We start from the raw sequence: 13,133 nt of genomic DNA, 5'->3' as shown, positions 1-13,133 counted from the left end.
AGGACCAATCTAAAACATTGCAAAGAAGACTAAATTACACTGCAGATCTGTAGCATCCAGATAAATACAGTGCAAAGGTGTAAGGTCAAATGACTGGAAGCTAGTTTAATGGGGAGAGGGGGAAAACCTGCAATTTCATACTGGTCTACAGGGACTTGTGCTCTGGAGTTTGAGCCACCAGCGATCAGCTTTCAACAGTTCTGGTATTAACTTCTTCAGTATATTGGAACACCCAGCATATGTTCACCTAGGGAGTAGTTTAATGGTTCTATGACATGTGCTTTGGGTCTTGATAATACATCAGCATGAGTAATAATGACTTAAAAGAAATGTTCTTGTAAGGGCTGTAGCTCTGCCAGTGGACTAGTTCATATTTATTTATGTTTGGACTTATTTGAGCTAGCAAATATCTAATTAACGAGATGCAATTACAGCAGTTTAATTATTTTTCCCCACCCAGGATCACAGAGGGTTTTTTCAAATTAATACTGTATTAGTGAAAATGAAATAATTAGAAAACAATGGCTTCCTGCCAGGGAGGACTAGTCAAGCACTAGAGTTACAGTTGCTTTTGAATCAAATGCTCTGGATAGAACTATGCTTCTTTTCAAATGAAATCATGTGTAAAATGCTTTCCATTAATGTTTTCAGTGATCTCTGGTAACTCAAAACATCAACTGTTATTCTTCAAATGCAAAGTGTGATGGACAGAAAACTATAGAACAATTATGAATAATAGCTATGAAATTACAGAACAAAAGAATGTAGAGATCACGTGTTGGGGTAGGTGTTTCTGAGTGTTGAGGGGTTGGGGGGTCAGGTCACTTAAAGTAGATATCTGTTTCCCAGCACAAGGCCACACACCATGATTTGCCCTACCAGTCTGTTTATGGCAACTGTCTCTTATTACAGTATACCGCCCAAGCTTGAGTGAAAACTCACCAACAGTAAGATAATTACTCACTGCCTTCACAAAATCTCCAAATAGAAACCACATGCCATAATAGGCTGAACGTATTCAAAATAGTACTTACAGTAATTTGTTTAATAAGCAGAAAATATGCAAACTTAACTGCTAGGTAATTTCTTGGTTCTAAGAAAATTGCAGGACAGAGTACACTTACACATCAAATGAATTAATATACCTCGAGGGGTGGGGTGGGAGGGTTGTGGTTTGTGTTAGGGCTGGGGGTCTACACAGTGATAAAACTTGCAAGGAGGGAAGCAGTAGCTATATGTTAGTTGCTTAGAGTAAAGGTAAGGATATAGAACACCAAGCATAGCATAAGACTAACTGGAGAAGTCAAATCCAGCTTCTATAGCCTTAATACATGGAAGCTATTAAGTCAATAAATCCCCTCCATCTAAATATTAAGCAAAACTTTACATGGAAATAAAAGTTGGGCAGAAAGCAAAGGGCTAGATCATATAACCTTAACTCATCGGAATAGTTCTTGCTCATGTGAGTAATCCCATTGGATCATACTGTGCAACTGATTTATGTGCAGATTCCCCAATAAAATCAATGGGGAATCTGTGTAAAATTCAACAGCATCAGGTAATACATAGACTTCAGTAAGACTATCCACATAAGTAAGACTACGTTGGTGAATGAGGATTACAGGGTTGGGTCCAAAGTTTGATTGCCAAACATAGCTACTTTTTAAAGCCCATATAAATCAGCAGATTACCTATGAAAATATTTCCCATTTCTCCCTTCAATATTTTAAATACAAGAGGAATCTTGCACAAGGGAGACCTATTATATAGACTATGTTTTACGGTCCCAAAGGCAAGTCCTTTGTCATGGCTCTTACTTACGTGGATGGAGTTATAATAATATACATCTGCATATTTTAGCTGCTTGTATTTGCATGATTTCAATAATATTTTTTTTTGTTTTAAAGAGAAGTATAAAGTCATGTTAGGCCTTTTAAAAGTTAAATTGCACACATTCTAATAGTTTGCAAGGATACCAATAACTTGTAAGAAGATTTTTTTTTGCTTTTCCATGGAAATACAATGTTTTTCAGTTCCTTTCAATTTTGAGTGTACTGATGGAGAATAATTATTTGGCAATATAGAGTCCTAAAACAGTACATATTGGTCTTGTAAAAGTACTTAGTAGTATAAATATATTTTTTGGAATTAAATATATGTGGTCAGATCCTCTTCTAGTGTAAATTGGTGTAGATCCATTGCCTTTAGTGAAGCTACACTGATTTATAGTAGATAAGGATTTGACTTGTGGTATCCAAGGGCTAGACTGTGCAACTCTCACTGTTAGCATTTATTCACACAATTGTAGCCAATTTACTTTGGCTTATCTGATTGGGCCCACGAGTTGCACAAGCTAGCCCTAAACGTTTCTTTGTGGGCCTGATTCTGCACCGTGAAGATCAATGGAAGCTTTGGCATTGACTTCAGTGGAAGCAGGATCGGGCTCTATACGTTGACTGTATGATACATAACAAATAAATGTCAATTAAATGTGTTATATCAGAACAAATAAATGGCTGGTCCTACAATCCTTAATTAACTAGGATCTGGTTCCCGAATTAGGGGGAGAAATGTAGCAAGAGAAAACCAGGCATTCTAATATGCATGGTAGGAAAACTTTATGCTTTTTTTTAATCTATAATCTTCTTTGTGAATGAAGCTATCTTACAGGAACACCAACTGATATACCGTAACAGGCATTCTTCCTGAATTATAGCATTGCACATTTCCTGTGTTTGGGCCTAATCCTGCAACCTTTTCCCACTTGAGCCATGCCAATAGCAATGAGGCATGAATAGGAAAACTTGTCTGACAGGATCAGGCCCTTAGACAATGGAAATATTATTGCTGTGATGTGAAGCGCCCACTAAAGAGGTAAACAGTTAAGACATGACAACAAGTGGTCAAGTTTCTCAAGGGCAGGGGTTTAGAAGCGCAGGAAGGTTAGCTCAGGCATTAGTGTGAGTGGAAGTTAGAAGACGTGATTATAGTTCATGGGAACCAACACTGCAGGATGAGATACATTCAATTCAGTTTCCTTTACCAGCTTAAAATAGAGCCATTGTAAATTATGTCAGCCTGTCTCAAAGCATGAAAATGATTGTTAAAAAGGGCCCAGAATACACAATGTGAATTGTTGTGTGGCTTTGATGTGTGAAAGATGAGAGCTTAAGATATAGTGCATATTAAGTCAAAGTGTAGCCACATGCTTTTTCCCTGAAGGGGAAATTTTTTTTTTTATCGCAGCAGTATAACATTGCTTAATTTTGTTTTTGAACAAATTAGAACATTTACGGATAGAAGCAGAATACTATGAAGTGTTGACACACGAGACTTATTGGTGGAACGTGTGTTTCAGCAGCTTTAGCATTACATTCTGTTTATCCAGGAAAGTGTCAAATACAACACATTGCATGGCACAACTCTGGAAACTTCCTGATGATGTGTGAAAGTACAGTAAAAAAGGGACATAAACTTTGTACAGACAAACAAAACCTAAAATACTTATAAGTCAAACCACAGCAACCTTCCAAATGAATGACAACCCAGACTTTCTCCTTTCAAACAAGTTTCTGGTCAGATTTCAGTAGGCCTCAATGAAGATTATTGAAGTTCCCTTATAGATCTTTCCTATTCTAGTGAGAATTCCAAATTGCAAGGAAAAGCCTCTTACTGAGGACAAACTCAGGGCCCTGATTCTGCAAGTTACTTGAGTAACTTTACATACATGAGTAGTTCCATTGAGTTCAATGGGAACACGCACATGCATGAAGTTGCTCATGTTTGTTTGTGTGTAGGATTGAAGTCTAGAATAGATCTTATTCTCTAACAGGGAATTTTAAATTGCTAAGCCTTTTGCTTCTATTCACTATTTTCTACCCAAATGCCTTGCTCAATAAAGTTCCTAAAGGAGAGAAAAAGCAAAGTAATTGTGCTCTTTCAAGATGACATGAAAACAAGGTTTCACAAAGTAGGAAATTACATCTTTGCAGTAGTGACCCTATAGTTGTGATTATATGACATTTACCTGCTAACAGCACAAAATCCCGTTCACTTCAGTGATCTGGTTTACACTACGAAAAAAGTATCATATCTCACTCTACATTGGCCACTACACCACCCTCCTCATCATGTCACTGAATGTGATTGTTGATAACTGTATTCAGACATGGGAAATGTTGTAGTATAGATCAGGCCGGTCAGATCAAAATTGCAACCCCTAATCTCCAAGGTTTAAGGCTTTCTCTAAATGTTCCTTTTTTGAGCTGAAACTGTTCTTGTCCCAAAGGAGTTTGAGGAAATCCATTGAGTTGTTTTGAGCATCAGACATTCAAATAAATACAGCTGCGTTTTTTGAGGAAATAGTTGTTGAAATAGGGTATGTTTTTTTCACATGAAAGAGACAAACAAGCAAACTACATTATGAAACATTAAGGCCAAGATTATAATTACATGAGACATGAAATTAAGCGTTATGGCTTCCAAAGCAACTGTAACTCTATCGCATTGACCATATGCATTCCTCTAACACTGTCTGTGAAAATAGAGACTGTTACATATGTGCCGAGACACCAGATTGTGATTGCTCTGGAAACCACAGCCTGGAATGCCAAAGCTTTCATGTAATTAGCATCTCATTTGTAAATGCAAAACATTGGGTTTATTAATAGTTATATGTGCTTGTATATATCTGATTGTCTCCCTCTCTCCCATCCTTCATATATCTTGTTTGTCTTTTAGATTGTAAGCTCTTTGGGGCAGGGACTATGTCTACTTCTGTGGCTCTGATCTTGCAAATGCTTATGCCTGTGAATAACTTTAAGCATTTTAATAATCGCAGTGCCATCAGTGGAGGTACTTATGTGGATAAAGCTATTCAGATGTGTAGATGTCTCCAGGATCAGGGCCTTAGTTTGTGCCATGCTCATTGGGGGCCTGATTCTGATCAGGTGGTCTGAGTGCTACTGAGTATAAATAATAATAATGATCATGAATTTAAAACATTGTAAGCAACCCAAGTATTGTGAAAAGTGAAAAGGAAATATTTGTATTTTAGGGATTTTTATTTTTATTTTTTGTTGGGAGGGTTCTTTATGCTGTCTCAAGACATTTGTCTAATTGGATGCCTTGCTTTGGAAAAAGTAAAATGAGTTTTCATTTGTTTTGTGCACCCAGATGAAGCTCACAGACTTCTCCCTATGGCTTCCTAATTGACATGTTGGGGGTAACAAATTGTTTTCTTTGCTAAATTCGGGTGGGGAAAGGGGGAATTATCATAAAGCCTGAGATTTGTTGTTGTTGTTGTTTACACACAGGTGAGGTCTGCCATAAATCCTATACTCAGTTTTCAAACCTTTGTCGTCATAAGCGCATGCATGCTGATTGCAGAACCCAAATCAAGTGCAAAGACTGTGGACAAATGTTCAGCACTACATCTTCCTTAAATAAACACAGGAGATTTTGTGAGGGCAAGAATCATTTTGCAGCAGGAGGATTTTTTGGCCAAGGCATTTCACTTCCTGGAACCCCAGCTATGGATAAAACGTCCATGGTTAATATGAATCATGCAAATCCGGGCCTTGCTGACTATTTTGGTGCCAATAGGCATCCTGCTGGTCTTACCTTTCCAACAGCTCCTGGATTTTCTTTTAGCTTCCCTGGTCTGTTTCCTTCAGGCTTGTACCACAGGCCACCTTTGATACCTGCTAGTTCTCCTGTTAAAGGACTACCCAGCACAGACCAGACAAACAAAAGTCAAAGTCCCCTCATGACACATCCTCAGATACTGCCAGCTACACAAGATATTTTGAAGGCACTAAATAAGCACCCCTCTGTAGGTGAAAATAAGCCAGTGGAGCTTCAACCAGAGAGGTCCTCTGAAGAGAGGCCGCACGAAAAAATCAGTGACCAGTCAGAGAGTAGTGACCTTGATGATGTCAGTACTCCCAGTGGCAGTGACCTGGAGACCACCTCTGGCTCTGATCTGGAAAGTGACATTGAAAGTGATAAAGAGAAATTTAAAGAAAATGGTAAAATGTTCAAAGACAAAGTAAGCTCTCTTCAGAATTTGGCTTCAATAAATAATAAGAAAGAATACAGCAGTCATTCCATTTTCTCACCATCTTTAGAGGAACAAACTGCGGTGTCAGGAGCTGTGAATGATTCTATAAAGGCTATTGCTTCTATTGCTGAAAAATACTTTGGTTCAACAGGACTTGTGGGGCTGCAAGACAAAAAAGTTGGAGCTTTACCTTACCCTTCCATGTTTCCCCTCCCATTTTTTCCAGCATTCTCTCAATCAATGTACCCATTTCCTGATAGAGACTTGAGACCGTTGCCTTTGAAAATGGAGCCTCAGTCACCAAGTGAAGTAAAGAAGATCCCAAAGGGAAGCGCTGAGTCTCCCTTTGACCTCACCACTAAACGTAAGGAGGAGAAGCCAGTTACTCCTATAACCTCAAAACCAGCAGCTCCATCTGTGACAAGCCAGGATCAACCACTAGATCTGAGCATGGGCAGCAGAAGTCGAGCTAGTGGTACAAAACAAGCTGAGCCTCGGAAAAACCATGTCTTTGGTGAAAAGAAAGGAGGTGACCTTGAAACAAGGAAAGCAACTGATGCTTCTTTGCAACATGCCAGGCCCACTCCATTCTTTATGGATCCCATTTACAGGTAACAGGCTTTAATGGAATATGGCTTTCTTGAGCATAGTTAACACTTTCAGGACTTTTCCTGTGTAACTTGAAGTGATCCATTAGCTCAGCATGCACTGTCATTTACAATATGTAGTAATGTAATACATTTGCTTATCCAGAAATGAGGTGGCACAAATGCTGGATATTTGAAAACGTTCTTTAAATTCTTTTACTACAAGTCCCTTTTCCTCAAAAGCACCACACCCCATGCCCTACCCCCATAATAGCATTTATTTCAAACATTGTCTGGGCCAAATTCTCTCTCGGTTGCACCATTCCACTCCACTTGGTGTAGCGGACAGCTGCAACTAGGGGTTGAATCTGGGCTGACAGATCAAAGGAATGTGGGCACTAAGGGTGAAATTCTGCTCTCAGTTACACTAGAGCAGGCCACCAGTTTCTGTGAGGCTGTGCGGGTGTAAGTGAAGGCAGAATGTGTCCCTGGTGGCAAAACGAAACAAAAAAATTGTGAGCAGTAAGGGTCTGATCTCACCTCATTAAGTCAATGGGAGTCTTCCCATTGACTTTAGTGGGAATAGGATCGGATCCTAAGCGAGCCAAGATATGAGTGCTTGTCTACACAGGGAAGCTACTGGAAAATAAGCTAGCGTGTGAGTTTAAAGCACAATAATTATTCCACACTAACTCCCCATGTGAACACTCAGTGCAGAATAAGAATGTCCACATGTGGCGCCATTGCGGAACAGCTATTCCAGGCCATTTTCCCCATGTAGACAAGTCCTTAGAAATCAGGGGTGAAATCCTCACATCCATTGAACTCCCATTAATTTTGCCATTAAGTTCAGTGGGGCCAGGATTTCACCACAGGTCTTGTGTACGTCAGCACTTGTATGCACTTTGATACTCTGCCTGCATATCTGTAATTAGTTGTAGTCATACGTCTAAATTAATCTACGGGAAACATAGGAGTAGTGAAATATTAGCCATAAAAGCTATTTGTTCATAATCTAAACAGCCTATTTCACAAAGAGACTATTGTTAAAAATAAAAAGTTACTGTAATACAAATGATCTTAATTCATTACTATCTTCCAAAAATTTGCTTTTGGCAAAAATGTCATAAAACACTGTCTGGCAAAAGACAAAGGGTATGCATTAGAAAGGAACAGTGTTAGCACTGATTACTAGTTACTTATTGAGATGGTTTAATTTATGCTGTATAGGTATTAAGCCACAGGTTTCCTGTATGATATTAATTTCTCATTACTGAATTAGTGGAAATTTTTGCTGTTATACAGTACTGCAGTGCATGATAATGCAATTTGTGAAGGAATAGTAAAGGAATGCTGCCAGCATAACATGGGGCCAGTCCCATAGTTGTTACTCAGGCAGACTTTCCATTGAAGCCAATGAAAATTATGTCTGAGTAAGGAATGCAGGATAAGTCCTTTGATAAATGATACAATTTAAACTGATAATCAAAACTGCAGGAGGAACTAAAATGCCAGTACTAATTTTAAACTATCAGATGCCCTATTTCACTACTTGAAGACACACAATTAGTTGAATATAGCCTTCATTTCTGTTGTGGCAAATTCACTACATTTCTCCAGGCCTGGATCTTGCTAACTTCCTCTTCACATGGGCACAGGGATGTCCTTGCAAAGTGGTTGGCAAGAGCAGGGCCTAAATTCTTCACAAAGGAAGATGAGCTTCCCAAGGGTCCCTTTCTGCGGGCTTGATGCAAAAAGCACCCACTGCTGTCAATGAGAGCTTTTCTTGTGTTTGGAAAATGCAGTTGGGCCCTATTTCTTGATAACATGGCTCAGTGCAGTTAGTCATCAGTTACTATTATCAATAGTATTGGCCTTTTGAAATGGGATTATTTCCAATGTAAATGGTGTAATCTCTTTTTAATGGATGTTCACGACTCTCGTTAGTGCTATTGAGCATTGCATGCACAAATCAAGAGATGACTGTACCTCCTTATCTTTTACCATTATCACCAAGAAACCAATTACTTGATGTATTGTTGACTATTTTAAACATAAGTAGCTGAATAGTTATTAATGCCTAAGACTGAATCATCACAAGCAAATCAATTTTAACATTTACAGAGTAGAGAAAAGAAAGTTAACTGACCCACTTGAAGCTTTAAAGGAAAAGTACTTGAGACCTTCCCCAGGATTCTTGTTTCATCCGCAAGTAAGTATTTTTGGAATTTCAATATTGTAAACAAATCCTGTTGATGCTTCAAAGCAGGTGCAGAGAAAAGAATGCAGTCTGAGTTATTTTCGGATTTCCTAAAACACACAATTTTTCCAATGTCGTTGTGGTGGGAAAACATTAGCATGTTCTTTGTGATGTTTTGCAGCTAAACCATCATGTTCTGGTTGTAGTAGGACCCAAATCTGAGCTACATGTATGTTCTAGAGCTCCCTTCCCCACAAAATTAGAATGGATCAAACAAGATGTGCTACTACCAAGTTGTGCTTCTGCAGTCTCCCCACTGTGGCCAATGGCAGTGGAGGGATCATTGTGCCCATCTCTAAGCAATACCCAGAGAGACAATGGAATTTGGGGCCTGATCTTGAAAAGTGGCTTCAATTTTTACTGCTCAGTTTTGCACCCTCAAGTAATTCCCCCGGTAATTAATTGTGGGCACTAATGTTGCCATATATAAGTTTAAGCACAGGGTGTGTGGGTACAGCTGCATATTTGGAGACATCAGTGATATAGCATTTCCACTTGCCGTTTTTTGCAGATACATAGTGGGGCCCACAAATCTGGGCACCCCAAGTAAAAGCCTTTATAAAGACCAGGCTCTTTCTATATACATATATAAAGACACCCAGAAAGGACACAGTACAAACACTCCCATTCCAGTTGACCACAGAGCAACTGCATGGTTTCAGTAACTTTGTAGAATAACTGGAAATAATATGTGCTTGCAATATATCCCCTTTCCATGCCTGAAGACATTCAGTTAACATTGTGCGATGAGGCTACTGTGTGGTTCTTTGGTCATATGCTTAATGTCCTGCTGCTCATTTGCTATGTCAAGAAAATAATAGGCCTCTTTCAACCATGTGGGTCTATACATGGCATAGAAACGGTTAATGATAGCCTGGATCAAAACTCTGCATTATTTGCAACCTTGCATCACTTGCTTATCCTGTATTGTGCCAGTCTGACAGGGTGACTTCACTTCCCCATCTTGGTCTAGTGCTTCGAGCACAGGACAGGGGAGTAAGGAACTCCCTGCTCTGATATTTACTCCCTCTGAGCTCTTGGGTAGGCTATGGAAACTCTCTGCTTCAATTTAGCATCTGTAAAATGGGGATAATAATGAGGACGCACCTACCTCATGTTGTGAGGCTCAGTTATTCAAGTGTGGGATTTTTTTGGCTTCTGTGTAGAACAGATCTTGCCATGCCTTAGCACAGATACATGAGGCCAATGTTCTTGCACAGCTGGAAAAGGAAGAAAAGCACTAAGGTACTGACACTATAGGAAATGAAGGGAATAGCTGATGCTAATCACTAAGTATTACAATAAAAATTTACCTGATAGAGTTTCAGCAGAATATACTGAGGTACTATATTTACCAAAGCTGCAAGGCAGCCAGACAACCTTTTCAGTCTCTTTATGAAAGTGCTTCCAATTTCCATTTCATAGCAGGTGATACTAACAATCAATACACAGAAAGGACCTAACCCTGCTCTCAGCCACAGTGGTGTAAATCCCAGTTAACGTCACTGAGCGTCCCCTCTGGATTTGTACTGCTGTGAGTGAGAGCAGAATCTGGCCAGTAATCTCAATTCAGAATGTTTTAGGGCCTTTGCTATCTCTTCTTCTCCTCCTCAGCCTTTAGCATGAGTAAGTGAATGAAAACAGGTTTCAGAGTAGCAGCCGTGTTAGTCTGTATCCGCAAAAAGAACAGGAGTACTTGTGGCACCTTAGAGACTAACAAATTTATTAGAGCATAAGCTTTCGTGGGCTACAACCCACTTCTTCGGATGCATATGAAAACAGGTTCAGGCTGCAGGATGGGAGACTTTGTGGTATTGCAAAGACAAAGTAGACATACATTTTCTAGGTCTGTTTAAAAAAAAAAACCAGAGTAGTTAAGGAGCCTCACACACAGCTATAATACATTGACAGAGAGAACATTTCAGCCGTTGCACTGCCTGGTAGAAATTCAGTGATAGTCAGGTCCTCAGCTGGCATAAATCTGTGTAGCTCGATTGAAATGGGGAGGGGCCTCTAGTGGTTTTGCTGGAGGAGTTTATCACATTTTGGTATATTTATGTTGCTGCTGGGGTACTGTGATCTGTGGGTAAATGATGGAGTCTGTTTATGTATGAATGTATTCTTCAGGGCTTGTCAGAGGTGCCCACGGTTTGGATTGGACACGCTTTTATATAGTGCAGCAGAAATCTAAATAAATAACATATGAGGAGGGAAGATGGAGGAGGGAGTTAAAGGCATACAGTAGACATAGGATTTCAAGAGAGGATGTGCTAGGCATCTAGGGTGAATGCTTGGCTCACGAGGTCAATGAGAGTTTTGTTATTAACTTAAATGGGGTCAGGATTTCACCCTTAGTGTTTTCTTCACAGAGAACTTGCAAAATTCCCTGCTGGTATAAATGAGGGAATCTTTTTGAAGTCAATGGAGCCACACCCATTTACACTAGCAGAGAACTCAGGCTGGGATTTCCAGACATTTTAATGATATTGGGGTAAGCGCTCTTCTCCACTGTCTGGTAAGAAGAGGAGCAAAACCCCCAGAAAACCCATGAAAAACTGAGAGGAAGTACAGAGTGATGAAAGGCAAACGTATTGTATCTCCTCCCACCATACAACCTCTTGTTGCCCTTCTGTGACTGCAATGTGGGAGCTCAATGCTGCATGGCTAGGGGAGGAGTTGTCATTTTTTAATAATATATGGAGATATACCTATCTCATAGAACTGGAAGGGACCCCGAAAGGTCATTGAGTCCAGCCCCTGCCTTCACTAGCAGGACCAAGTACTGATTTTGCCCTAGATCCCTAAGTGGCCCCCTCAAGGATTAAATTCACAACCCTGGGTTTAGCAGGCTAATGCTCAAACCACTGAGCTATCCCTCCCCCTTTAGAGAATCATAAATTATAGCTGAGTTAGGCAAGTCATTCCCACCGCACAGTCTCTATTTAAAATGGTCTGGTCCTATATGATTTTTCTCTACATATAATATATTTCTCTTTATTTTTACACCTTGTCTCTTCTTTCCCTGTCCCCTTCTTTGGCCAGCTTCATGTTCTGAGGTTTTCTGAAGTAGATTATAAACTCTTTGGGGCAGGAATTGTGTCTTTATTAATGCCTCTAATGCACAGGTATGGCACTATAGAAAATGCGGAATAATTGTGGCTTTTCCATATTTCAGAGAGGGTGTGGGATAGCAGCTGGTGTGAGACAAATCAATGGCAGCATGGGTTGCCTTGCTCTGAGAGAATCAGAGGGACCATGGGCAAGTGAAGCTGACTTGTCCCCATAGATCTCAACCTAGTGTGAGGATGCCATTTGTCTGTACATCGTATGCCCTTTGGCCTGAGTGAGAATCATTATCCAGCTGTGGAAAGTATTACCCTGCCTAAAAAGTGTCCCCTCGTACCATGTATGAGGGATGATCTATAATGTCCCTATCATTTTTTAAAATGGTGTTCCTGGGTTATATCAGATGATGCCATCTTAATTCGTATTAATTTCTTTAGCTGTACTCTGTTACAGAGTATTCATTCAAAATATACAGTGAGATAAATGATGTACATTTATAGCAATTCACACATTATCATACAGGCTCTGATTGTGCAATAGAAAGAATACATGGGAACAGCTGGTCTTCATTTTCATCATTTATCTAGGTGCTAGGGATGACTGCTTAGCTTGTAAGAGATGGTGTGACATGAAGTCTTGAGTGTAATGTGCATTTTTAAACATAGCAAATGAAAATAAAAATGCTATTGCACAACCTGTCAGATCATAAAGGGCTAAAGTCTGCCCTCTTATCAACTTCAGTGGAAACCACTCCCTACATCCCAACGTAGAATTTGACCCAATATTTAGTACCAGAGAGGCAAATTAGCCAAGCAACCTTTTTTTGTGGGTATACCTATTGTCCCCAGGTTATTAATATAATTGCAGATTCCACCATGTATTTTCACTTTCTAATGGTAGGGTAAAATTATCTCTGTAAAAAACATTTGTGAAGTAAATTCAAATATTTCCGTTCTTCTACAAATTCTTATTTTTATAGCTACATTTATTGCCTGGAGTTTTTCATTTGCTTAAGCAAGAGGTTAATTTGCATCCTTGTAATCAGGGCCGGCTCTGGCTTTTTTGCTCTCCCCCCGGCGGCCAGGGGCAGGGCACCGGGCGGGAGGGCGGCGAGCCCCGGCGGGGGCTCTGCTCTCCCCCCGGCGGCCGGAGGGGAGGG

General features: G+C 39.9%; 1 protein-coding gene across 4 annotated transcripts in view; it reads left to right on the top strand.

Annotated features, from left to right (window-relative positions):
- Window positions 1–13,133, top strand: part of MECOM (MDS1 and EVI1 complex locus) — a 65,599-nt gene that overhangs the window by 26,332 nt on the left and 26,134 nt on the right. For all 4 annotated transcript variants that reach the window (XM_026650171.2, XM_026650170.2, XM_026650168.2 and 1 more), the window contains 2 exons: window positions 5,316–6,672; window positions 8,773–8,860. In XM_026650171.2, coding sequence (XP_026505956.1) covers window positions 5,316–6,672; window positions 8,773–8,860 — 1,445 coding nt within the window. The remainder of the gene's footprint in view (window positions 1–5,315; window positions 6,673–8,772; window positions 8,861–13,133) is intronic.

Source organism: Terrapene carolina, unplaced genomic scaffold, assembly GCF_002925995.2.
Source record: "Terrapene carolina triunguis isolate 2854851 unplaced genomic scaffold, T_m_triunguis-2.0 Scaffold88, whole genome shotgun sequence".
In the NCBI taxonomy this organism is placed as follows: domain Eukaryota; kingdom Metazoa; phylum Chordata; order Testudines; family Emydidae; genus Terrapene; species Terrapene triunguis.
This window is presented reverse-complemented; position numbering and strand designations above follow the sequence as displayed.